The following is a 26,625-nucleotide window of genomic DNA, read 5'->3' as shown; positions in this document are numbered from 1 at the left end:
CGGGGATCTTGTATGACTCCCGAGCCTTTTCCTGGAACCCTCACAGCTTGGAAGATACTGATTTTCTAAGGTTCGGGGAAACAAGCACCGGGTGTGAGGAGCCCAACCTTTCCAAGGGACAGACGGTCCTTTTCGGCGAGGATCTCGCCTCCCTTGTCGCGACAGTACAAACAGACTTCCCCCGAAATAGTTAAGTCCTCGCCACATAGGGAGGTGGACATTAGAGATTCCTGGGTCGCCCGTACGTCTTTCTCCCTCACCCGCACTCATCTTCACTGGTGACATAAACTCTCCCCTTCCACTAGCAAGGACTACATTTCCCGGCGGGTGGATCATTAGGGGGTGGCGGGTGAGGAAGCAAAAGACTCTCGGTTTCCGTCGCCTCGCAATGTGGAGTGTCCGCGGTGATGCACATTTCAACAGCCCACGTCCTTTCTCTGTAACCCTAAAGAAGGGACTACGTCCCCCAGAAAGCATTGGCGCAAAGGTCGAATGGTAGTCCGCCATTTTTAATGTAGTCCTTTCCCGCATTTCCGCAGGGAGTAGCCTTAGTAAGTGGACTACAAATCCCAGGTCGCCATCTCCCCTTCCTTTGGCCGCCATCTTTGCTGGTAGTCCCCGCCCCTTTCCCCTTCCATTGTCTCGACCGAAGAGAATAGAGGGGAGCCGGGAAAACTGCAACTCCCGTCAGGCTCTGCGCCTCAGGAAAGGAGAAGGGGGTTATGCTATTACAGACGGGCGAGGTGCCCAAGGTGGTAGAATGAGGCGACCGGGAGAACATAGGTAGCCTGCCATCTTTATGGTAGTCTCCTTATCCTCCTGGTCCCGTCATTCATAACGATCACTAGAAGGCTAGAAAACTACTGTTCCCATCGCACCTCATAGGATCGACTACTAGTCAGGTGTACGTCCCTCTTCCGCCATCTTGCTTGTAGTCCTCGTTCCTTTTCACCTTTCCATTGTTCCTGACGAGTAGAAATGGCAGCGGGAAGGCAGCAGATGGACTGCGACTCCCGTCAGGTACCACACACGCGGAGGGTTGTGGACAGGAGGGCGTGTGAGTGCCTGGGAAGGAGGTCGGGTCGAGGGAGAAGGCCATCTTGTTTGTAGTCATCGTTCCCACTTCTCTATGTTCTGCAACGGGGAGCCTCGGGGCAACGGGACTATAACTCCCGGCATCCTCGGCTCCCGATTTGGCACGCCCTCCGCCATCTTGTTTGTAGTCCCTGCCAGCCCCTGCGTCCCATTGTTCTTGCGGCAGCACCGGCGTCTGCAGGACTACTACATCCGTCGTACCCTGCGCGCCTAGGTCCTGGAAAGAGGAGGTGGTGGGGGAGAGGAGGAGGCAGGGGGCGGGGTTCCTCTGGGAGAAGGAGGGAGTAAAGAGGAGGAGGAGGGAAGGAGGAGGGAGGGGAGGGGGAAGAGAGGAGGAAGGAGGAAGGAGCTCAGGAGGGATGAGAGAGGCGGTCAGGGCCCCGGGCCGAAGCAGCGCGGGGCCGGGGGACCAGGGGGGCTGAGGCACCCCAATTGCCCCCTCCCCCTTTCCCTGCCCCCTTCCATCCTTTCCTTCCACCCTCCTGCTTGAGGAAGGGGGTTTATTCAAATTTTATTTAAATCCCTATCTCCGGAGGGTCGCGCGCTGGGGGGAGGGGGAGAGGGCGGGGGCGCGCGCAGGCTGGGGGGGCGGGGCCGGAGCTGCTTCCTTCACCCCCTCCACTCGCCCCGTAGGCGTAGGGCAGGGGGCCGCAGTCCAGGGGCGGGCCCAGGGGAGGGGGGCAGGTTACAGGGACCCCCCCCTCCCCGGGAACCGGCGGTGGGCGGGGCTTGAACCCCGGAAACGGTGGGGGGCCTGGGCCGGGCCCTGGACCCCTGGGCAGTGGGGGCCGAGAAGGGGCCAGTTAAAGGTCCGGGGGCGCTGGGGAGAGGCGGGGCGGGGTGGGGGGAGGGGAGCTGGGACTCGGACCCGGGACTGAGTGGGGCCCGGGCAGAAGCTGAGCACCCTGCGCCCGAGGAGCCCCCGTTGGCCTGGGGGGGCTGAGGGACTGAGCCCCCCAGAACAGGACCTCCCCCTGGAAGGGCCGCGCCGCAGCCCGTGGGAGGGCCTCGCCCCCGGCGCCCCCCATCTCCACTCGCCGCCGTCCCGGCCTCCGCCGGAGGGAGGGCCGAGCGCCCTCGGGGGGCCGTGGACCCCGGCGTTCTGAGCGTTCCGCGCCCCGCGCCGCCCGGCCCCCCGCTGCCGATGGCCGCCGACCCGCCGGGAGCTGCCGTGAAGGGAGAGATGGCTCCCGGGACACGTGTGAGGTGGGTTCATGCGGCTCCTCCTCACCCCCAGACCTGGGCAGCTTCCACTCCCATTCATCCTCAGCCCGGCCTCTCTCCACCTTCCCCGCCCCCAGCCTCACCCTCTCTTTGCTCCAAACTCCTCATCTCCAGCCCTCCTTCCTGTTACCTCTCAACCCTGGGGAACTGGCCTTCCTTCCTAGACCCTGCTTCCCCTTGCAGACCCCCCATCCCTGCCTGCAGTCGCCGCCCTCCAGGCCCCTCCCCTGGAGTGCTGGAGGGCCCTTCTCCCCCCACCCCCTAGTAGGTCTAGAAGTCCCTGGAAAGGGGTAAGCTGGGGTAAGATTCTGGTCATGAAGAGACCCTCCAGGCCTGCTGAGTCCGTTTGGGATCTTAGAGGATCTGGTTTCCATGGGAAGGGGAGCCCAAGGGATTCTAGACAATTAGGGATGGAAAGCAGCCCGGGAAGTTGGGGGTGGGGGGAACCCACAAGTAGAACTGAGCCCATCCTGAGTTCTGTGGAGATGTCAGGCTAGATTCTAGAATTCCCCCCAGGGAATCTAGGAGGTTGCTCAGGTTCACCTGAGGAGGATGTCTGGGAGCAGAGGGAGCTCTGTGGGGTGCAGAGAAGGGACTCCAAAGCAGCGTCTCAGGGAGAGTCTCAGAGCCCTTGAAAATTGGGCAGCGGGGTGAATCTTTAGGAACTGGACTACAGGGTGGGGGCAGGATCCCATTAGATCTGGGGAGGAAATCTAGGTTTGGGGGCAAGAGAGGTTGGAGTAAGAAAGGTCTGGAGGTCCCACCCAGGAATCTCTTGATATCTGGGCGGTAAATCTGGCGGGGTTTGGGTGGGGAAAAGCAGGGGGTGCAGCACATTGGAATAATGGGGGTAGTTGGGACCTCTCTAACTCCGCAGCCTGGCTTTCCAGGGACTTTGATGTGGGAATGTCAGTGGAGAGGGTGCTGTCTCTCTTAGTTCAGTCTGGGCTAGGGAAGGGGGTGCTGAGCAACTGTTAGAGGAGGAATGGGTCAGGAAGCCAGTTCTGGGGCTCCCAGAGGAGCCAACTTAACTGCTTTGGACTGAGAGGTCTTGAGTAGAGGGAATGGTTCTCTCCCCCTCCCCCACCCACAAGTGACCTCCTTGTTCCTTGTAGCCTGGGATAGAAGGGCAAGTTCTAGCTGCCTGGGAATGGGGCAGCTGCCAGGATTCTACCAGGCCAAGGCCCCAGTGGCCCACCTGACCTTGCCATCCTTCACCCACAGCCCTCGGCGTTGCTGACGCCCCCAATGTCGTCGAGCAGCCGGGGGCCGGGGGCCGGAGCGCGCCGACGCCGAACCCGCTGCCGCCGCTGCCGGGCCTGTGTGCGAACTGAGTGCGGGGACTGCCACTTCTGCCGAGACATGAAGAAGTTCGGGGGGCCCGGGCGCATGAAGCAGTCGTGCCTGCTCCGGCAGTGCACTGCCGTGAGTTCTGCCCCCACCGCATTGGGCACCCTTGGGGCTCAGGACATCCTTCCCCAGTTGGCCCATGTGCCTTTCTAGGGTGGCAGGTGCCTGCTTTCTAGCATACCCTGGAGTTGCTCTTTGTTCACACGCTCATTCACTGGTCTGTTGAAATGTGCACCAGGCCCACTTCTGACCCCAGCACCAACACAGGGGCAGTTAGGCACACAGAAGACTCCAGCCCAGTTCCTGTCTTCATACTTGTCCAACTTTCAGAGGCACAGCCCATACAGTGCTCAGCCCCCTTCATGTCCCTCCCAGAGGCATATGTGCGCAAGGGACTCCCCTCTCCCCGGAGCTGCCCCTGTGGATTGGTCTGACCCTTCTTTGGCCTTGTTCTTACCCATCAGAATAGGCTTGGATTTGAGGCCAGGTTTAACCTTTGTGTGACCTTGAACAAGTCACTTTGAAGTTTGAGGCACCTTGTCTGTAAAACCTTTCCTTCATTGAGTTGTAAAGATGAAAAAGTAGTGTGGATGTGAATGTTCTGCTGACAAAGCCCAGCACACAGTAGGTATCCAAGAAATGTGGGTTTCTTCCTGGTCTTTCTCCTGCTTTGAGCTTAGGAGGGCTTTAGGGCACAATCCTTCCCTGGCATCCATGTGTCTCCCTCCCTATACCACCACCTCCCTTTTTTTTAGCAGCCATACTTTCCTGGTCAGTCTCTTCATCCCAAAGCCCCTTTTTTCTCTTCCTTTGTCCCCCAACCCTTGCCTCACTTTACTGCTCCTTCTTCCCTACCTGCTACTTCCTTGAGCATGTTTCACAACCTCGGCATCCCTGGCATGACTCAGTATTGCCACTGTCCTCTCCAAAGTCGCATTGTCCAAAGGCTGTGCCTGTTGTTCTTAGGAGCAGCAAGCTGCCCTGAGTGTTCTCAGGGTTCTTGCCCACACGGGCTTCATTGTGGGGTCCAGAGCAATCCTTGGGCTGCCCATTGAGCAAACTCAGAGTTGCCCCAAGCTGCTGCCGTGTCCCTCCAGCCTTCTCTGATTATTATTGTCATATTTGCCTGTGTTCTCCCTCCCTTCCCGAAGCTAGCTACAATTTCAGGGTCAAGCAGGCTCTCCAGCCAGCTGTAGCCATCACAACAGTGCTAACTATGTATCCATGGCCTCTTTTGCATTCTCATTCTTTGACAGATGGAGAAATAACTATAAGGAGGTTCAGTCAGTCACTCAAGGTCATACTGTCATAAAAGAGCAAATTCAGGTTTGACACACCTTGGCCCCTTGGTTTGGGCCTCATCTAGCAGCCAGCCGGTGTCACCAGAAGGAAAAGTCTTTCCTCATTGCTTACTTTTGGGGTCCCTAACACTTCCTTTTCCCCAACAGCCCGTGCTCCCACACACAGCTGTGTGCCTCTTATGTGGGGAGGCTGGGAAGGAGGACACGGTGGAGGGAGAGGAAGAGAAGTTTGGTTTGAGCCTCATGGAGTGTACAATCTGCAACGAGATCGTCCACCCTGGCTGCCTAAAGGTGATGGCCTTTGGGTACTCTGGAGTCTGGGGTGGGGCAGATTGTCGGGGTAGTGATACAGCCTTTGGGTTTAATGGCACCCAAGACCCACTCCCTGTCTTCTGCCTACAGATGGGGAAGGCTGAGGGTGTCATCAACGCGGAGATCCCCAATTGCTGGGAATGCCCTCGCTGTACCCAGGAAGGCCGGACGAGCAAGGTAGGGGAAGGGGTTGAGCTAAGTGCTGGGCACTGGGTTGGCGGTGAGTTGGGGAACTGTGCAGGACCTCACCCCCAGCTTCCATCTCCCCAGGATTCAGGTGAGGGACCAGGCCGCCGCAGGGCTGACAACGGCGAGGAGGGCGCCAGCCTGGGGAGTGGATGGAAGCTGACGGAGGAGCCGCCGCTTCCTCCACCCCCACCCAGGCGCAAGGGCCCTCTACCTGCTGGTCCCCCCCCAGAGGATGTGCCTGGGCCCCCCAAAAGAAAGGAGAGGGAGGCAGGGAATGAGCCCCCTACCCCAAGGAAAAAGGTGAGCCAGGGAGCATGCACACTAGTTACAGCTAAGGGATTCTGGGAACTGTAGTCCTGTTTTTTATGGGGAGGGTGGGCCTGGAATGCAGTGCTCTGTGGGTTCCCTCAGGGGTTGTTGGGAGATCGAGTTCAGGAGTTACTGGGAGGAGGATAGAGCATGCTCAGTGTGGAAGAGAGGTGCAGGTGAGGGGCAACCCAGTGCTGGGCAGGGAAGCTTTGGGAGCCCTGGGTGCTATAGGAAGGAAGGAGAGAGCATGCTCAAATTAGCTGCTACAGAGGAGGAAGGAGGGGCTGGAAAGGGCCTGAGGGGGACTAAAGAGGAGATGAGAGCATGCTCAGTGAGCCAAGACACTGGTTGCAAGGTGAGCATGCTCAGAGTTCTCTCTGAGATGGGGGCTTCTGGGATATGTAGTCTAAGAGGAGGGCATGGATCTTAGTTTTGTGGACAATGAGGGGCTAATGGGGTCTCTCCCCAAATCTCCCTCTTGCCCTGGTAGGTGAAAGGAGGCCGTGAGAGGCACCTGAAGAAGGTGGGTGGAGACGCCTGCCTCCTCCGAGGATCGGACCCAGGCGGCCCAGGCCTTCTGCCCCCCAGGGTTCTGAATCCGAGCCAGGCTTTCTCGTCCTGCCACCCTGGGCTCCCTCCCGAGAACTGGGAGGTGTGCCGGGGACCTCCTCCCTCCCCTTCCCACCTTTCCTGGCCCCACCCTTCATTCTGGAGACAGAGATCTGTACCTTCCTGCTCATCTTGTCCTGCCCCAGGCCCACTTAGCCATAATGAGCATCTGGACCCCTGGGAAGAGTAGAGGGAACAGTGGGTTTGGGGCCAGAACCCTTGGGGTATCATCTGACCCATTGCCTCATCTTTCCAAAGCTAAGAGGAGAAAAAACCAAGTTCAAATCCTTGCCCAATTGCTGACTCCCAACGTGGTATTGGCAACTTAGCTGCTGTGAGCCTCAGTATCCTCGTTTGTGAAATGGTTATACTATTTACCCACCTATTCCACAGAAATATTTAAATCTAATGAAAGTCGATAAGTTTTGAAACTATAAAGCCTACCTAGATTTAAGATTTATCTAGGCCCAGAGAGGGTAGAAGACTTGCCAAAGTCACACAGCAAGCTGGAATTCACATGTCACTATGCGCTAACACGCTAATGGCAAGGGTCCACCTGACTGTTCAAATTTTGCATCTGCCATTTGTCAGTTTGTAACCTTGGGCAGGTCTTGTAATCTCTGAGTCTCAGGTACCTCAGATCTGAAAAGAGTGCCCCAGTTGCAGTCCACTTGAGCACTGTGAGGGTGTAATGAGGCACCGAGTATGTGATGCTTGCCTGGAGCCACACAAGCAGTTATTCTCACAAGGTCATGGCCAGTCTCCCTAGAATTATCTAGTACAGTTTCCATGTCATATATGGTGAGGTGGGAACTTCCCACAGAATGTTTATAGTTGAGCTAGTGTTCAGAAAAGTAGATCTTTTAACTTCTCTCTACTTCACTGCTTGTGGAAAGTCCTAAGCTGTTGAAACCTGTTAGGCTTTTTGTCCTTTGAATCAGCACCTCCACGTGACAGATAAGGAAACTGAAGTTTTCTTTAGGTCCAAAGAGGGACACGACATGACCAAGGCCTCACTCTGCTCAGGAGCAGAGCCAGAGCTAGAACTCAGGACTGTCCCCTGGACTGTTTACCCTTGTGATTCCTCAGGTGCAGGAGGGTGGGAAGGCATGTGCCTGGCCCTAGAACAGCTTCCCCTGTCTCTCTGCAGAAACCAAAGCCGCCTTTGGCCTCTGCTGAGGGCCCGGCAGTGCCGTCTCCATCACCACAGAGGGAGAAGCTAGAGCGTTTCAAGCGGATGTGCCAGCTGTTGGAGCGGGTGCCTGACACTTCCTCATCCTCCTCTGACTCCGACTCCGACTCTGATTCGTCAGGCACATCGCTGAGTGAGGACGAGGCCCCTGGGGAGGCCCGGAACGGGCGACGGCCAGCCCGGGGCAGCTCAGGCGAGAAGGAGAACCGTGGGGGGCGGCGGGCTGTGCGCCCTGGCAGTGGGGGGCCCCTCCTCAGCTGGCCCCTGGGCCCTGCCCCGCCGCCCAGGCCTCCACAGCTGGAGCGGCATGTGGTACGGCCCCCACCTCGAAGCCCTGAGCCCGACACGCTGCCTTTGGCTGCTGGATCCGACCACCCCTTGCCCCGCGCCGCCTGGCTTCGTGTCTTCCAGCACCTAGGCCCCCGAGAGCTGTGCATTTGTATGCGAGTCTGCCGGACTTGGAGCCGCTGGTGAGTGGCCCGAGCAGGGCTGGGTTCCGTTGCTACACTCTCCTCATTTGCTGTGTGACCAGCGACAGGTTTCTGATCCTCTCTGGGCCCTGTTTTTGTGTTGAAAACCCTTATGTAGTACGTATCTGGTGTGATACTTGCACAATTTCTATGCAGACTGCTTTCCATTTATGAGTACATTTAACCCTCGTGACAACCCTGTGAGAAAGTACTGTTATCCCTTTTTCAGATGAAACTGAGGTCAAGGTCATGTGAAGAGGAAGCAATAGAACCAGAAATTTGAACCCAGGCCCTCTGGCTCCAAGATCTTTCCTCTTAGTAACTGTCATTAACGAGTTTAGTATGTGCCAAGCAGAGCACTCTACCCTGTAGTTGTCGTCTCGCCTGCCATCCCTTTTTCGGGCACTGGCCTACTGCTGTCTACTTCCACATAAGAAGCCTTTTGCTGAGGTGGCCCCTGCCCTCTTAGAGACAGCCATACTTGGGTCTCCTGACTCTGATGGCAACTTCCTTATGCCACCAACACCCTCTCCCCGCTGCTTCTTGAACCGTGTTTGTTCAGAAATGTTGGTCATCCTTGGAGGCTCCTGCTCTTCTTCCTTGATCCTGCCCCTGACCAGTCCTCCCCCAGCAGCTCCTTAACACTGTGTTCCCCTCCCTGAGCGCGAGGAGGCCTTCTGCGTGCTGAGGAGCCTTCATTTACCCATTCTCATGTTCCTGTCACTTGCCAGTGTGGGGCAGTTACTGCATCTGTTTTATCTTCGTGTTTCCAGCATAGAACAAGGGACAGTGTAGGTGCTTAAGAAATACTTCATTACAAAAGTCAGTTCAGATTCTTTCCCAGGCTCTTACCGGGCCACTAAGTGGTCCACAGTTAGCTGATTTTTTTCCCTCATAGTGGCAGCCCTGGCAGGAGATGAGGGGCACCCGAAGTCACAGGGCAAGTTCGTGGCTTAGCCCAAACTCTAGTCCTCCTTCTTTGGAACAAGGTCTGGGGCTCCAGTTCGCCCCTTCTCTGTGGAAGCTGTTGCACTAGGAGGAGGGGAGTGCATTCTCTGGAGACAAGTTGCTAGTGGTTGACTCTTCCCCTTCCTCTGAGCTGTATGCCGTCGGGTCAGGTTTTTAACATCGCTGCACCTCGCTTCATCTGTCAATCTGGCATAACCAAAGCACTTGGTAGTGTTTTTATTTTTATTTTTTTTAAGATTTATTTATTTATGCATACAAGAGCTGGGGTGTAGGCCAGAAGTGTGGAGTGAGAGGATTCACCAGAGACAGAGTGGGGAACAGAACAGGCAGATTGACTGAAATACTCTGCTGAGGGAAGCAGCGGGCGAGTCAGGAGAGGTCTGCGGCGCCATGTGGATCAGTTCCCTGGCTGGGGATCAAACTCATGTTGCAGTGGGTGCTGACAGCTTCATAGTGCTGAGACTTAACCCCTTGCACCACCAGGGAGGCCCTGACTTGATGGTGTTTTTGTGAGCTCATGTATATAAATAAGTGAAGATGATACCTGGGTAATAGAAACTACTCAGTACCTTAACTGTAATCGTTACTATTCACTCAGTAGCAAATACTTATTGAAAGCACAGACTTGTACATCATCAGGACATAGATCTGTGCCCTTGAAGACTCCTAGTAAACCCACAAAATGGGGGGCCCTTGCCCCATATTAACTGAGAAAATGCTTGGAGGTCTCTTCCTCGACACCAGCCCTGTGCTTGGAGTGTAGGATCAGAATTAAAGAGGACCTGATTTCTGCCTCTAGGGGACACTTGTGACCAGAAATGGATGAAGCAGAGAGGCTGGACTTCAGTGGTTTCCAGCTTGGGCCCTGAGTCAGGTGCCCATGGGTTTCATCAGCTGTGACTTGCTCGCTCTGGCCATGAGTGGATAGCTGTTCCTCTCAACGCCCAGTCTTCTCTGTAGCTTGGGGCTCAAATTAATATTTACCTTGTGGGCTTCCCTAGTGGCGCATGGGGTTAAGCACTGCACTATGAAGCAGTCCACAGCCTCTGTAGCGCGAGTTTGATCCCCGGCCGGCCAGGGAGCAACCCACATGGCACAGCAGACCTCTCCTGTCTCGCCCGTTGCTCCCCTCAGCAGTGTGTTTCAGTCAGTCTGCCTGTTCTGCTCCCGACTCTGGTGAATCCTCTCACCGCCCCCCCCCCGCCCCCCACATCTCTGGCCTGTACCTCAGCTCTTTATGAATAAATAAATAAATTAAAAAAAAAAATACTTACCTTGTGAGGAGTAAATAAAGTGTTTCTTGCAAAGCACTTAGCACAGTACCTGATGGGTGTTAAACATCATATAAAATGGTGGCTTTTGCTGAGAATGATGAGGGGAGGACCTAGCAGGCACTTGTGAGGGGCACAGTGGGACCTGGGCCCAGAAGCCGGGGCAGTAGGGATGGAGAGCAGGGACTCAGGTTGAGAACTTTTCAAGAAGCAGAATGATGGGAGTTAGTGACTAAATAGTTATGGGGGCAGCAGGATGACTCAACTGTGTTTCTGGTCCGCGGGCTCTGCTGGGCCACAGTGCTGTTCTCCGAGCTCAGAGAGGCTGGAGGAGGATCAGTTTCAGAGGGAAGCGAAGCACTCAGATTGGCTGCGTGATGTCTGAAAGGCATGGAGACCGGCCTGGATGAGCTTGCTGAAGAGCAGCTGTGTGGTCAGGTCGCATGCTCAAAAGAAAGGTACAAGTTTAGGAATTTTCAACCTAGAGGTACCAGCTTCAGGAGAGCGGGCCAAAAACAGAATGCCAATATTTGTGAGTTAGAGGAAGAGCTGCTAGAGACTTGGAGGAGACTGAGGGTAGAGGGGTGCTTAAAAGAGAGATTGGGGCCTCCCTGGTGGTGCAAGGAGTTAAGATGCAGCCTATGAAGCTATCCACAGCCACTGCACACAAGTTTGATCCCCAGCCAGGGAGCTACCCACATGGCACAGCAGACCTCTCCTGTCTCGCCCGCTGCTCCCCTCAGCAGTGTACTTCAGTCATTCCACCTATTCTGTTCCCCACTCTGTATCTGGTGAATCTGCTCACCTCCTGCACCTCTGGCCTGTACCCCAGTTCTTGTATGCATAAATAAATAAATCTTTAAAAAAAAGAGAGAGATTGGGGTAGGAGTGAATGGTGGATCATGCTGGATGTTGATGAAAGGTCACGGGAGAGCAAGGACCTGTAGTGGCAGTTAGATTTTGCTACAAGGATGCCTTGGTGTTCTTGGCTGTGCTACTGGGGAGGGTGTGCAAAACCAGGATGTCAGCTCCAAGGCAGGGAGCTGGTCTGTCGGCTGCTGTGTCCCTAGTTTCCGCCTGGCATGCAGTAGCACTGAAGAAATGTTTGTTGAATGAAGGAAAGTAAGGATATCTGAATGAGTGTGGGAAGATGTTGTGAGGGTGGAACTGGAGAGAAATTGTGGTGGGGGTGCAGGAAGGTGCAGGCTTTCCTGTCTGCTGGCTTCCATCTTCTCTTGGAACTGGGAGGTAAAGTGACTAACTGGGATTGAGGGGAGAGAGGTGGACGGAGGAGTAGTGAAGGAGTCACAGGGAAGAGGGTTAGCACTTTGGAGGACATAGCGGTTAGCACTTTGGAGGACATAGCAGAGGGCAGTAAGACACTGGAACACAGCGTCAGGGCCTATCAAGGCTAGGAGTAAGGCTTGGAGATGGACAGATGGGGGACAGTGGTGGCATCAGGGAGCCCAGAGAGCTGAGAGGGAAGAAGTAGCTTTGGTTGGAGCCCAGGAGGCTAGGAGCTCCTTGCAGGTAACAGTTGGGGTTGGCCCATCTCTGTGTGCCCAGACGACCCCTGCAAGTGGGACGTTTAAGACAAGAATTTTGTATTTTGGAGGTGGACTTAGTAGGGTGATGATTTGATTAGGGGTGACTGGAGTTAGGAGAGAGTAAATGGGTTAGTGAACTTGAACATCATGCCCTGGGTGATGGCAGCCTGGCCTTAAGAGTTATTCCCGCCTCTTCCTGTAGTCATTTCCCAGCTTAGACGGAAACATAGACATGTCTACCACTCCGTTCCCCTCCCCAGAAGCCCCAACAGTCATAGTAAACTGCTGGGCAGGGCCGGCACCCCCATGATGGCACTAAACACAAGCCTCTGAAGTAAGTGCTGTCTTTACCCCATTTTGTGGTGTGGAATATGGAAGCCCAGAGAGGACCAGTGACGTGCTGAGGTTACTCATAGCATGAAGGTGGCAGAGCTTTGTCTGAGATCTTCACAGCTCACCCTCCTCTCTCTGGGCCTCCACAGTCCAGCCTCCCTGACATGGCACCCCTACCCTCTGCTGCTGCCACTTCCTGCTCAAAGTTCAGCTCTTGATCCGGAACAGCTTGGTTTAAACCTGCCTCTGCTACCATTTAATAGCTGTGGCTCCTTGAATAAGTTTCTTAACTTCTCTGGGCCTCATTTCCCTTAAGTTTAAAACCGAGATAATGATAACAGTATTTACCTCCTGGGCTACTGTGAGGCTAAATACTTAATACATTTACCAGTACCTGGCACATGGAAAACCTTCGATAAACAGTACTTTTTAGTGCTGTTGTATTTATCATCCTCTCATGACAATGATGTGCCGAAATGTCCTTTGTTTCTGCTGCCTAAGTTCCCAGAGCTCTCTGATTTTCCTCTGTCCTAGGCCTGGATATTGGTTCCTCCCCATCTGGAACATATACCTTCTTTCTCCCGTTCCCTTGCTGGAATAACTAAGATCTTCCTTAAAAGTCTCAGATCAGGCATTGTCTCCCTGAGAGGCTCCCCTATCCCAGTCTTCTCATAGGTAGTTATGTCCCTCTTTGCCTCAGTTACTGTGGACTGTGTTGTCCCTGTGCCCCATGGAGCCTGGACCCTTAGCATCAGAAGGGTGCTTAGTAACCGTTGGCTGCCATGCTGGGGTTTAAACCCAGTATCATAGACACACAAGGACAAAGGGACCAATTAGCTCCAGCCAAGAAAAGTCCTGGGAGACTTCCGGGAAGAGGAGTCACTGGAGTTGAGCTTTCAAAACTTGAGTTGGTTAATACCAGACAGCATTGTATGTCCATGGGCAGGCAGGTGGAGTGTGATACAAAAACATAATTGGGGGCCCCTGTGTGCCCCCAAGGAGAAGGGTTTCCTTCTAGCCATGGAAGATCCAGGAGGGCTTCAAGATGGGGGTGGCAACTAGTACTCAAGACTGGATCAGAGTGAACAGAGAGATTCTGGACGGAGCAGTATTTCACTGAATGGAAATAGAAAGGGGCAGGACTTGGGGCAGAAGCTAGGTTGAGTGTATTTTTTTTTTTTAATCCCTCTTTTTAGAACTGGAGAGATCTGCAAATGTTTATTGGTTGATTGGACAGAATCAGGAGAGGGAGAGCCTGGAATGTCAGAAGAGGGAGAAATGGTGGTGATGGCAGGCAGGTAGAAAGAACAGGGGTGAAGTTGTTTGGATTTAAGTACCTGTGACTCAGCAGTCCCTAAAATGTCGCACAGGGCCTCTGAGGTATGCCTGGCAGCTTTAACTGACTTCATCCTTCTGTTTTCAAGACAGTCTCTCCACTGAGTGCTATTGTATCTTTTTTTTTTTTTTTTCCCTTAAAGATTTATTTATTTATGCGGAAGAATTGGGGTGTAAGCCAGAGGTGGCGAGAGGATTCACTAGAGACAGAACACTTAATTTGTGTTCCTGTTTAACAAAAGTCATTTTAGGAGGTAGCCTAAAGTTACAGTAACCCCTGTCTGGATGGACTGTCAAAAGCAGTAGGAAGGTTGTGGGGCCCCAGAGGTCGTTCTCTTACTTTCCTCCCATGCCCCATTTTGAAGGAGCCCTCGGCCTGAGAAGTGATTCCGAAACTCCAGGCATTTGCCACCCACTTACTGCAAGACATGAATTTGCCTTTAAATTTATCCTCTCTTTGCACTTAAAATCAGTTTGGTTTCACGTAAATGTTAACCTTAGAAATAAATATAAACAAACCAACCAGAATATTAACTCTTAGCCAGGTGTTGTCAATACCTGGGGCCTGCTGGGCCTCTCGAAAACACATGATCAAGTCAGTGAACGAACAACTGCGTGAAGTCTGTTGTGGACTCTCGGTGGGAGCGTCAGGAAGCTGGCAACGGCCTGGTGGCTGTCACTTACTCGGATGTGCACAGAAGGTCTGGCATGCATCTAGCATGGTGCTGGGTCCTGGGGATCTGCCCTGGTGGAGCCTACATTCTAGTAAGGATATAATAATCAACAAGAGCAAATAGCAGGGCTAGAGGTCAAACACCTTGGACAGTTGGCCATCAAGATGGTGCAGATGTGGATCAAGGATGGGGATTAATAGAGAAACTGAAAATTGCCCATGAGGGGCCTCCCTGGTGGCGCAAGGGGTTGTGAAGCTATCTGCAGCCTCTGCAGCACGAGTTCAATCACCAGCTGGCCAGGGAGCTAACCCACATGGCACAGCAGACCTCTCCTGTCTCGTCCTCTGCTCCCCTCAGCAGTGTATTTCAGTGGATCTGCCTGTTCTGCTCCTCACTCTGTCTCTGGTGAATCCTCTCATCCCCATACCTCTGTCCTGCCCCCAGTTCTTGCATGTATAAATAAATAAATCTTTTAAAAAAATAAAATTGCCCATGAACCACCATACCTTAGCCGAGGATAACTTGAAAAGCCCAAGGTTGGGGATGAGGGCTGCTGACAGATCCCTTTGGTGTTAACATCAAATGCAGTGTGTAGGGTGTTTATGTGTCTTTGGCAAAATTCCTTATAAGCTATAAGTCCCACAAACTAATGACCTCATTTGATCTTACAGCAGCTCATTATCTTCATTTTATAACTGAGGCCTCTTGAGGCTTGGTGGGAGGAATGGACTTGCCCAGGGTCTTGCAACCAGTTAGTGATGAATTGACCCCCAAACCCAGTGCTCTTGGTCTGGGCCAGTAATATCCTGTCACATACACACTCGAACCCTGTCTGGGAGCAAGGTAATGCTGGGAGGAACGCTAGAGTGTGGGGCGGATTGTGGGCTCCTTGAGAGTTGAGGACTGAGGTCTCTGTCCCCTCCTTGTGGCTGGCAGGTGCTATGACAAGCGTCTGTGGCCTAGAATGGACCTGAGCCGGCGGAAGTCACTGACCCCGCCTATGCTCAGCGGTGTGGTTCGTCGCCAACCCCGGGCCCTAGACCTCAGCTGGACAGGTGTCTCCAAGAAGCAGCTCATGTGGCTTCTGAACAGACTGCAAGGTAGGGAGGGGTGAGGCGGCAGGGACAGGGTGAAGATGGGGACAGACTTCGGACAGGAGTCCTCCTAGAACCAGCTTTCTGACCCCTCCCCCACCCCAGGCCTGCAGGAGCTGGTGCTCTCCGGCTGCTCCTGGCTCTCTGTCTCTGCCCTGGGCTCAGCCCCACTGCCGGCCCTGCGGCTCCTGGACCTCCGCTGGATCGAGGATGTTAAAGACTCCCAGCTCCGTGAGCTGCTGCTGCCTCCGCCAGACACCAAACCAGGTGTGGCCTCTTTTGGCTCATTTGCCAAATGGGTTGGGCAAGGTGGGGGCGTGAAGCTTCCAGCGACTCTTCTGACTCATGTTGAGTGCTAAAGGGTTTGAAGAAAGGGCAGAACACATAAGTGTGAACAGGAAGGCCCTGCTTGGCCATTGTTCATTTAGTCACTTACTGCTGTGCGCTGGGCCCGGTGATCAGAACTGAGGGCACAGGGACGGATAGGTAGCCCCTGCCATCCAAGGGAGAGATCCTTAATGTGGTGAAACACGACCTAGGACAGGAGGATGATGGGAATTCTGGGAGAAGCCAAGGGCTATGAGGAAATCATGGGGTGGTGGCATGATTGGAGAGCCTTCTCCAAACGGAACAGTGGCGATTGCCGTGAAATGCAGGCCCACTGTGGCCATTGTAACTAGCCCTTCTGGGGCTGCAGAAGCTTCTCTAGTTTGAGAGCTGCTGACCTAGAGACAGGCAGTCACTTAGCTAGTGCCTGGCCACAGTCAGAGTTCAGTTAATGACTTGGTACACCTTAGCACTTAGTTAAGGAAAAAAAAATATGCAGGAATGTGGTAGATGCAAATAAAAGAAGAATATACCATGAGTGTATTGATGAAGGGCACGAGCTCTTCTACCCCAGAGGTAAGGGAAAAGGAATCCTCTGTACTCAGACCTCAAGGCCAAGACCAGGCAGAGAATTAAGCATTGGTGAGACAAAATTAAGCATGGCAGTCACTCAGGGCAAACACTCACTTGTTTCGTCAGTGTTTTCGAGGAAGGGTGAAGAGTTAGAAGCAGAAACAGGGATGAGACCTTATAGAAACCAGAAATGTTCAGTCGAGATTCGACTTTTTTGAGGTGTCCTTAGGAGTTTTTAGTAGCAAAGGGATGTCCCATTTGAGAATAGCTCTTGTTGGACAGCAGAAGGAAGTGGTGAGAGGGGGGTGAGTGAGGGTATTAAGGTAAGTTCAGGCAGCAGTGGGAAAAGGATCCGGGTGGTGACGGTCCCAGCCAAGGAGTGGGATGTGGGGGAGAAGCCTAGAACGGCAGTCCCTGTAGGGATGCCATTTGTTGGGTGAATGATTGTTGAACTCCTGTGTCCCAATTGCTGGTGATAGAGTAAGAACACTTCATTCTAGTAGAAGAGAAGAATATGTTAAATGGTGAGAAAAGAGGGGGAAAGTAATGCAGGAAGGAATAGAAGTGTGTGGGCTGTTACTTCAAGTGCAGTAATCAGGGAAGGCTTCACCGAGGAGGCAGGGTCCTCCTCAGTGGGGTGGGTCCAGTTGTGTGGGTGTGTGGAAGAACAAGGCACAAAGAAGGGGCAAGTTGAGGCCTCCCTTACAATGAGAGCAGGTTTAGGGGGCGGTGAGGAATATGAGTGTGAGGACTGGGCTGGTCTAGACGGGAGTGGCCAGGAGCACTAACTTCTTACCTGCCTGCCCAGGGCAAACGGAGAGCCGCGGGCGGCTGCAGGGGGTAGCAGAGCTGCGCCTGGCAGGCCTGGAGCTGACAGATGCCTCCCTGCGGCTCCTGCTGCGCCATGCACCTCAGCTGAGCGCTCTGGACCTGAGCCACTGCGCCCATGTCGGGGATCCCAGTGTCCACCTCCTCACAGCCCCCACCTCTCCACTGCGTGAGACCCTGGTACACCTCAATCTTGCTGGTAAGCATGGTCCCCGTCCATCCTGCTAGCCTGCAGTTTCCCCCCTGATCATTACCTACACCCTACTTGACCTTCCTGGTCTCAGCCACCACTGCTGCATCCCCAGGTTGCCACCGCCTCACGGACCACTGCCTCCCGCTGTTCCGCCGATGCCCACGCCTACGCCGCCTGGACCTGCGCTCCTGCCGTCAGCTCTCACCTGAAGCTTGTGCCCGACTGGCAGCCGCCGGGCCCCCTGGCCCCTTCCGCTGCCCAGAGGAGAAGCTACTTCTCAAGGACAGCTAGTTGGGTGCCCCCCACCCTTCCCCAGGACTCATCAGGAGCCTGGACCTCGGGTCTTCATTTCACCCCTGCCAGGAGGCCAGGTTACCCACCTCATGACTTGGGATTTCTGAGTTTTATGACTTGGGATTTCCGCCCAGGGACTCGAGCCAGCCTCCCCCCTCTTTGCCCCCTGCACTGATATCTCTGGGGGTGTCTCCTTCCCATTTCCTCCCCCTTCTACCTGCTTCATTGTCCATCCCCTGGGGGGAGTGGGTCAGAGGTACTGGGGGGTGCTGAGCCAAAGGGATGGTGGGAGGGGGGTAAGGTGCAAGTTTGAGGGAGGGAGAATGGGGAAAGGGTATCTGCACACAGGATACTGGGAGCCAGGGGATTGGGGGAGGTAAAGGATGGGCTGGGGGAGGGGGCAGAAAGCAGAACACCAAGGGTTCAGGGAACAAAAGACCAGATTCTTGGAGTTGGGGGTGGGTGGGTTGGGGGGCCAAAAAGGGAAAAGAGAGGAGCAATTTGGGGATCCAGGTGTCAGAGGTAGGGGACTTGGGGAGCCAGGGGAATGCCAGGGCTGAGTGAAGGTGGGGGGCAAGAGCAGGTGTGGGGGCAGTAGTACCCCTCAGGGGGTCACCCCTTCTCCTTACTCCCTTCCCAGATTTCAGTTCCTTCCCCCCAACCCTGACTCCTTGAACGTCACTGACAATGGCAGCTAATGCTAGGAGTGGGGGCCGTGGGCCTACCTGCTGTTCAGAGCGGCCCAGGGGAGTGGTGAGGGGTACCCCAGCCCCCTACCTGCCTCCCTGCACAATACTTGAACATTCATCTGTACTGAAGTGTTACTTGAACCGGGGGAACCTCGGACCTGGGGGAGCTGGATTGTGAGGGGCCGGGACCAGCTTGAACTGAGACTGGACCAGTGGACACCCAGTTTGGACTGTGCCACCCCAGGCTCTGTGTTGCTTTACTGTATTGAGCAGCTGCACCCCTCCTGACTTGGGGGTGTGGGATGCCAGCCCAATGATGGGGAAGAGGGTACTCCTCCAGCTTGGCTCTTCCTACTCTTTCATCGTCATGGAAACTTGTATCCCATTTGCCCAGGGAACTGCCACTCCTGGTTGCCATGGAAATAGCAGCCAATGGACACCTCCCAAAGCCAGTGCTAAGGCTGGAGAAGGCCCCTCTTAGTTACCATGGGAACGTAGTAACAGACTCTTGGTCCTCCCCTGCCCTTCCTCCAGGGCGGAGGTGGGGTTTGGGGAGTCAGGGGGAGGAGTTGGGGCCAGGCCCCGCCCCTTAGCCCAGGGCTCCCAGGGGAGTCGGGTTGTACCATGTAGGGGAGGGGGGGATCTATCCACATACCTCAGGTAACAGGGAGGTGCGCGGGTGGGGGGAGGGACTGGGCGGACCAAAGGCCAGAGGGGAGGGGGTCTTGGGGATCGCGAGAGGGTTGAGGATGGGACCGCTTCGGGGAGGGGGAAGAGGCAGCCCGGCGGGGGACGAGTGGGGAACCCAGCCGGGCTGGGCCCCTGGGCCCCGGGTCTGTACAATACGGTTTGCTATAAAAGTCAAAATCTTCCAGCCGGGGCCGCCGAGTTCGTGTGTGTGTCTTCGGCGTGGGGGACTTGGGGGTAGGGCGGGGCTGACCAGAGTCTCAGCCCTTGTCGGGGAAGGGGGGATGCTGTTTGGATGAATGGGGCGGGGCGGCTAGGACCGCCTAGGCTTCCCCGGAATAGGGATGCAGCGCGTCCTTCCTCGAGCTCGCTGTCTAGGAGCAGTGATTGGGGAGTCTGAGCTGGGGATGTCCAGGTGTACGTGGGGTGGTCTCCGGCCCAGGGGCTCCCCGTCCAGGCCTGGCTGGGTGCCTGGATGAAATTCTAGAGGAACTGGGGTCGCGGGGTGTCCCCTGGGATTTCTGCCCACGGTCCCCCCGGCTCCACCCCGTCATGTGGCCGCCCGCGCCCCGCCTCCGCCCCAGTTCCTGTTTCGGCCTCCGCCGTCCCGCTCCTGCCCCTAGGGCTCCCGCAGACGCCGGCTCTTCCTGCTTGGCCCGGGCCGCCTCTTCCTGGGCGCCCGCCACCCGCATCCCCGCTCGCCCCGCGGGGAATGGGGCCTTTCTCCTGCCTGGGCCGGCCCTCCTGGGCCCCCTGGGCGACCCAGCCCCGCCGTGACTGCCCAGCCCGCCTGGTGCTCCGGACCACAGCATGAAGGGCGGCGAGGGGGACGCGGGCGAACAGGCCCCGCTGAACCCAGAGGCTGAGAGCCCCGCCGGCTCGGCCACGTACCGAGAGTTCGTGCACCGCGGCTACCTGGACCTCATGGGGGCCAGTCAGCACTCGTTGCGAGCCCTCAGCTGGCGCCGCCTCTACCTCAGCCGGGCCAAGCTCAAAGCCTCCAGCCGCACGTCTGCCCTGCTGTCGGGCTTCGCCATGGTGAGGGGAGGGGAGGGGCACGTGGGGGAAACGGGTCGTGGGCCAAGTTAATGGGTACCCAAGGCGGGCAGAGGAGAGGGAAGGAGGGAGGAAGGGAAACAAGGTCCCAAGGGGCTACAGGAGTCTTTATTGGGGGGGCGGGTAGATGGACACCTAGCATAAACGGGGTCATTGGATAACCAAGTCCCAAGGGTGTCATGGGGGATATAAATCGTAATGGGGGTGCAAACTAAGGGGGATACGTTTGCAAGGTCCAAGAGTGTAATCCAACATGAGTGAACCCAGGAGAGGATCAAACACGAATTAGCTTTTGTTGGGGGCTGTGTGGAAAGAGCTGAGGGGGGCTGGTTGTGGGAGGATCAACTGACGGATCTCCCAGCTGAAGATGGGCTCATGCCAAGGAGGTTGGCTAGTCCCAGCAGGCGCAAAGGGTGCTTTGAGAAAAAAGGATGCCCAGGAGGAAGTCGTGGGAAAGGAAGCTGATTAGGAAGTTGATTCCTGATTCCTGCGCTGATAAAGCTGTAGGTGTGGGAGGATGCTCTCAGCCAACCGTGGCAGCAGAAGCCTCACAGGAAGTGAGACTGAGGGAGGTCCCAGGTTGAGGAGTCAGTGAGGCCAGTCCTAGCCCCTCCCTGATTATGGCCAGTTGTGTGACCCTGGACAGACCCCTGCCCCTCACAGGGCAGTAGGAAATTATGAGATCACAGAGGGTGTGCCCCCTAGCTTGCCAAGTGCACCCCTCAGGATGAGTGGTGTTTTTTGTTATCAAACCCTAGATAGAAGCAGGTCAAAGCAAAACATCAGAAATGGCTCAGACTACTTGTTAATTGGACAGTGTGGGAACTGAGGTCCAGCATGAAGCAATGGCTCTGCCAAGAGCATTCAGCAGATGAAGGAAGGATATAGAACGAACTAGGACCCAGGGTGTGTCCTAGTTCATGGGGGATAGATAAATCAAGGATACTTCTGCAAGGTCCAAGGGGAGTGCAATCCAACAGAAGTGAACCCACGAGAGGGTCAAACACAAATCCGTGTTTGGTGGGGGCTGTATGAAAAGAGCTGGATTATTAGTCCAGGGTTTCTCCACCATTAGGACAGAAAGGAGAAAGCTGGTTGGAGGGGGATCCTCCTAGGCACATCTGTGTGGGGATGGAGCGGGTATCAAGATGGAGATAGAGGGGTTATAATACCAGGCTATCTGGGTTAGTCCCTACCCCTCTGTTCTACAACCTCTGTATAAGAATGATGAGGGGGAAGTATCACTAAGGGTCGTGCTGGGCCTGTGGTTTTACACATGGGGGCCTAGGACCTACAAGCTGCCCATCCTTTTGACATGGGCTTGTCTAGAGACAAGGAATTGGCTCCTTCTCAACTGTACAGACTGCAGAGGAAAAGGAGTAGCCTCATGCATGCATCTTGCTGAGGGAGGTCCCCCACCCCCTTCTGGCCCCATGGTCCAGCCTGTTCCCAAGGGGACAATCCGGCCTGCAGGTTGGACTTGCAGGTTGCTGGGGTGACAGCTTAAGGGCCAGGACCTTCTCTGCAGGATCAAGAGGCCAGACGAGTAGGTTGTGGGGGCAGGACTGGCCTCAGTCCTGCCATGGGAGTACAACGCTGGAGAAACCAGGACTAGGCCTGGCCCAGATCCTTGTCTGTGGAAAGCACCAGCTAACACCACTATGGCCCAATTTCCTAAAATACCCAGCCTTGGCTTCCTAATGCCACCCTCCAGGCTCTACACTTTCCTCCTTCCTCTAGCCCCAGAGCAATCTAATGGATCCTGCAAGAATCAGGTATGGGGAAAGATCCAGATTCTGGAATCAAGGTGGCCTGGGTTAGGGTAACATTATACAAATTGTACTGCTGTTACCCTATGAAGTAGGTACCACTATTGTGATCATTTTATAGATGAAACAACTAAGGATCAGAGAAGTTAAAACATTTGCTCATGTCTCACAGCAAGTCAATGGCAGGATTTGAACTTAGGCATTCCGGCTTTAAATCCAAATTTATACAAGCCTAGAATAGGATCATTAGCTCCAATGTTTATAAAGGTCAGACAGGTAATATAGATGCCAAGGTCACTGGGTGGAGACTGTGGCTATCAGGAGATCCTGAGACTAGTCCAAAGGAAATAGCCATAAACTCAACTCTAGCTGATAGTTGCTTGAGGTCCAGGAATATGGGCCTGGTGTAACCAGATAGTCCAATTTTTTTTTTAAGATTTATTTTATTTATGCATACAAGAGCTGGGGTGTAGGCCAGAGATGTAGGGAGGTGGTGGTGGTGAGAGGATTCACCAGAGACAGAGTGGGGAGCAGAACTGGCAGATCTATTGAAATACACTGCTGAGGGGAGCAGTGGGTGAGACAGGAGAGGTCTGCTGCACCATGTGGGTCAGCTCCCTGGCCGGGGATTGAACTCGTGCTTCAATAGCTGCCAACAGCTTCTAGTGCTGAGACTTAACCCTTGCGTCACCAGGGAGGCCCCAGGTACTCCAAATTTTTAAGAGGATCTAGAAATAGGGATTTTTAAAAAAAGATTTATTTATTTATGCATACAAGAGCTGGGGTGTAGGCCAGAGGTGCGGGGGAATGAGAGGATTCACCAGAGACAGAAGGGGGAGCAGAACAGGCAGATCCACCGAAATACACCGGTTGCGGGGAGCACCAAGGAAAGCAGGGGAGGTCTGCTGAGCCATGTGGGTCAGCTCCCTGGCCAGGGATCGAACTCGTGCTGCAGTGGCTGCCGATAGCTTCGTAGTGCTGAGACTTAACCCCTTGTACCAACAGGGAGGCTCAGAAATGATACTTACATGACTCTTCAGTTTTAAAAATTGGCAACTTGATTTGTTTAAAAATGCACTGTATGAGCCAAGCAAAACATGTCTGCAAGCTGGTTTAAGCGCATGAGATGCCAATCTGCAAACTCTGACCTCGGACTTCAGTGTTAACTCTAATCACATAAATACTTAGTGCTTACTGTGTGCCTTGCACTGTTCTTCCACTTGATATATATATATATATATATATATATATATATATATATCGTTTAATTTTCTTAACAACTCTATAAGGCAGGTAGGTGCTGTTATCAGTCCCATTTTCCAGATAAGAAAATGAGGCACAGAAAGAGCTAAGTCACTTGCTCGAGATTATGTAACTTGTACACTTGCGAATGAACCCAGCAGCCCTGTTTCAGTTTCTGGGCTCTAACTCCTATATTATAGCAAGGTAAGCATGTCAGAAATGTGCCATCCAGCTCTCTCAAGAGCCAGGCGGGGAAACCAGTCCCAGAACAGGACAGATCCTTGCCAAGCTACCCTTTCATTCATTCAACAAAGACTGGGTACCTTCTTCCTACCAGATACTGTTTCACATTGGGATGTATACTAACAAGCAAAAACCACCTTTACTGTTGAGTTTATGGGCACTTAATCTGTCCTTTTTGTCCCCACAGGTGGCCATGGTGGAGGTACAGCTGGAGAGCAACCATGAATACCCACCAGGTCTGCTGGTGGCCTTCAGTGCCTGCACCACAGTGCTAGTGGCTGTGCACCTGTTTGCCCTCATGGTCTCCACATGTCTGCTGCCCCACATTGAAGCTGTTAGCAACATCCACAACCTCAATTCTGTCCACCAGTCTCCACACCAGCGACTCCACCGCTACGTGGAGCTGGCCTGGGGCTTCTCCACTGCCTTGGGCACCTTCCTCTTCCTTGCTGAAGTTGTCCTAGTTGGCTGGGTCAAGTTTGTACCTATTGGGGCCCCGATGGGCACACCAGCCCCTATGGTACCTGCCTCCCAGGTATCTGGGACTCTGCCACCAGTTGCTGCCTCCCTTAGTCCAGCTTCCAAGCCATCCTCTGCTTCTGTAGCCCCATCACAGGGGCAGTCACCTGAGCCCTGCCCACCCCAGCAAGTATGTGGGGGTGGTGGGTCCCATGGACCAGGCTGGCAAGCAGCCATGGCCTCCACAGCTATCATGGTACCTGTGGGGCTAGTGTTTGTGGCCTTTGCCCTGCATTTCTACCGCTCCTTGGTGGCACACAAGACAGACCGCCACAAACAGGAGCTGGAGGAGCTGAGTCGCCTGCAGGGGGAGCTGCAGGCTGTGTGAGGCTGATGTTAGCCAGGGCTGCAAACACTGCCTCCCTGAGGGGTCTGCAAGAGGCCTCAGGTCTTATGGACCCTTTTCCCTGCCCCTGCCTGGAGCTACTTCCTGTGGCTACTCTCAGGTAGAGACCAGATTCCTGCCCCAGGGTATTTTGGGCTGGGCCTTGAGTCAGCTCTCACATTCCCAGGGATTCTCTGTCATTCCACCCCATGGGTCTTGTAAGTTCTACTTTATACCTGGCCTGGGAAGAGCAAGGGAAGAAGTGGAAGATTTAAGTCCAAGATTCATACAGTAGGTAGAGAGGAAGCAGGGAGACCCTGGCCAGACCTTTGGTGCTGACCCTTAGCCCTTGCTCAGTACAGGATGTTGAGGTCAGGTTACATGCCCACCCAGCTGCTCCAGAAGGCAGTCAACCCTTGCTTTACTTTTCGCAGAATCTATTTTATGGTTGGCATTTTTAAGAAACTTTTCCCCCTCCCCAGATTTTGATGGTTTCCACATTCTTGCTTTAGTTGCTGTAGAGGTTCTGGGCATTTCTACGCTAGGCATAGGTCCAGCCTTTCCTAAGAGTAGCCTATTTCAGGTGGTTCAAGTGCCTGTCCCACTGCCCTAGGCCCACACGTATGCATCTTTATCTGGTTCTCACACTCCTGGGCTCAGCAAAGGATTTGTTGATTGAGGGCCTATGTGCCCAGCCTGACTCCTTAACAAGGCTTGGGATGAAGTTTTAAGGGAGGTCTGGTCCCTAACCCTTCTGACTAGCTATTCTGACACTGAATTTTTGATGCAACTTTTTTATATAATAAAATGCATTTCATAGATATCCCTGTGGCTGTGAATGAGGTGAAGGAGGGATCTCCTTGGGATCAGGTGACGTTTTCCTAAGAGTCATGTTGAAACATGTATACCTGGGGGTGAGAGGGAAGTGGTTTCCAGGTTTGACCCTCTTCTGGTGCTGACAGGGCTGGTAGCTTCTGAATGTGGAGACAGTTATTTCAAGGCTAACAGCTTTTGCACTCTTGTTCCTGAGCCTAGGATCTCTATCAGTACTACAGTTTCTTGAGTAACTACTACATACTAGTTGTCTTATTATAGGTTACTTAACCCTCGTAACTACCACTAGGCAAGTCTTTTATCCCATTTCAGATAAGGAAGCTGAGGCCCAGGACTAAGGATCTTGCCCAAAACCACACAGTTAGTCAGTGAAATTTTGGGCTACCTTTACCATCACACAGGGAATCTTCTGTTGGATTTGAGAAAAGGAGTCATTATCTTTAAACTATGACAAGAGAAACAATTTGATCTTATCACCCATGCTTCCATATAGTTTTTTTTTTTTTTTTAAGATTTATGCATACAAGAGCTGGGGTACAGGCCACAGGTGTGGGGGGGGTGAAAGGATTCACCAGGGAGTGGGGAACAGAACAGGCAGATTGACTGAAATACACTGCTGAGGGGAGCAGTGGGCAAGACAGGAGAGGTCTGCTGTGCCATGTGGGTTCCTCCCTGGCCAGGGATTGAACTCGTGCTACAGTAACTGCGGATAGCTTCATAGGTTGTGTCTTAACCCCTTATGCCACCAGGGAGGCCCCTTATATAACTTAATTTTTTCCTCAAAAATTAAAAGAGTTCTGGGCCTCCCTGGTGGCGCAGCGGTTGAGCGCTGGGCTGAGAAGCTGCCCGCAGCCTCTGCAGCGCCAGTTTGATCCCCGGCCACCGGGTGAGGGTCCCACATGGCGCGCAGACCTCTCCTGCCGCCCGCTGTTCCCCTCAGCAGTGTACTTCATCAGTCTGCCTGCTCTGCTCTCCGCTCTGGCTCTGGTGAATTCTCTCACCCTCCCGCACTTCTGACTGTACCCAGTGCTTGTATAAATAAATAAATAAATCTTAAAAAAAATTTATAAAAAAAAAAATTAAAAGGGTTCCAATCCTTTTCTAAGTGAGAGATTTTGGCTAAGCTCCCCCCTTTCCTTTTTTTCTAGTACTTAAAAATGTGAATTTGCATGAGCCAGACCTCAAGGGCTTTTCCTATACTGTTCTGTGATTGCCAACAGTCCTGTGTGACAGGAATAAACAGACATTTTCTGATGAACAGTTTGACGCTCTGAGGTGAACGACTCGACCAAGGTCGTAGAGCAAGGGACTGACGTACAGCCGGGAACCCAGACATCCTCAGCTCAGCATCAGGGCCGCCTGGGTGACGAGGATGTCTGCGTCCCGGCCTGACCAGGTGCCAGAGTCCCAAGTGGAAGGCTCCGCTGCTGTTGCCCTCGAGCGGTGAACCCGCGGAAGCACAAGGGGTCCCCAGCTGAAAAGGGCGGGCATCGGGACCCTGATGCCCGGAGAATCGACCGGCCCACCGTAGTAGGCCCCAGCTTATTCTTTTTCACGGGATCCGTTCAAGGGCCTTTAGGTCACCAGGCTGATCAGAGAAACAGTCTCGGATTTAATCACGCACGATGGGTCGAGTACGGGCGCTACGCGACACCCGCTGCGGGCCTCAGTCTCCTCATCCGCCAAATGGGCGCCTCACGCAGCTAGAGGCCCGGGGAGATAACGGGAGGAACACGCACCCTGCGTTACGTGAGGCGCCAAACAGACTGAGT

At 54.1% G+C, this 26,625-nt stretch overlaps 2 protein-coding genes and 1 long non-coding RNA gene across 6 annotated transcripts; 2 read left to right on the top strand and 1 right to left on the bottom strand.

Moving 5' to 3' along the window:
• Nucleotides 1-1,419: 1,419 nt before the first annotated feature.
• Nucleotides 1,420-19,058, top strand: FBXL19 (F-box and leucine rich repeat protein 19). 4 transcript variants are annotated; one of them, XM_037507203.2, is made up of 11 exons: nt 1,420-2,301; nt 3,544-3,744; nt 5,118-5,261; nt 5,373-5,459; nt 5,553-5,771; nt 6,271-6,303; nt 7,540-8,051; nt 15,117-15,280; nt 15,380-15,541; nt 16,983-17,201; nt 17,308-19,058. In XM_037507203.2, exons 2-11 carry the CDS (start codon nt 3,568-3,570, stop codon nt 17,484-17,486), a joined length of 1,896 nt encoding a protein of 631 aa, XP_037363100.1. In that variant the 5' UTR covers nt 1,420-2,301; nt 3,544-3,567; the 3' UTR covers nt 17,487-19,058. The 4 variants fall into 4 exon arrangements, with proteins under 4 accessions (XP_037363100.1, XP_037363098.1, XP_037363101.1 ...); XM_037507201.2 differs by having other exon boundaries at nt 6,271-6,432; XM_037507204.2 differs by lacking the exon at nt 6,271-6,303 and having other exon boundaries at nt 2,233-2,301; nt 17,308-17,850.
• Nucleotides 8,849-14,238, bottom strand: LOC119241722 (uncharacterized). The gene is made up of 3 exons (XR_005124365.1): nt 14,065-14,238; nt 10,558-10,672; nt 8,849-9,206 (listed from the first exon to the last, which is right to left on the bottom strand). It is a non-coding gene; the product is annotated as an uncharacterized LOC119241722 (long non-coding RNA).
• A 423-nt stretch (nt 19,059-19,481) lies between the features above and the next one.
• On the top strand, nt 19,482-25,402 carry ORAI3 (ORAI calcium release-activated calcium modulator 3). The gene is made up of 2 exons (XM_037507200.2): nt 19,482-19,903; nt 23,363-25,402. Exons 1-2 carry the CDS (start codon nt 19,676-19,678, stop codon nt 24,020-24,022), a joined length of 888 nt encoding a protein of 295 aa, XP_037363097.1. The 5' UTR covers nt 19,482-19,675; the 3' UTR covers nt 24,023-25,402.
• Nucleotides 25,403-26,625: the final 1,223 nt, after the last annotated feature.

Source organism: Talpa occidentalis, unplaced genomic scaffold, assembly GCF_014898055.3.
Source record: "Talpa occidentalis isolate TD23 unplaced genomic scaffold, MPIMG_talOcc4v2.1 talOcc4.12, whole genome shotgun sequence".
Classification (NCBI taxonomy): domain Eukaryota; kingdom Metazoa; phylum Chordata; class Mammalia; order Eulipotyphla; family Talpidae; genus Talpa; species Talpa occidentalis.
Note: the sequence above shows the minus strand (reverse complement) of the source record. Positions and strands in the feature narration are given on the sequence as shown.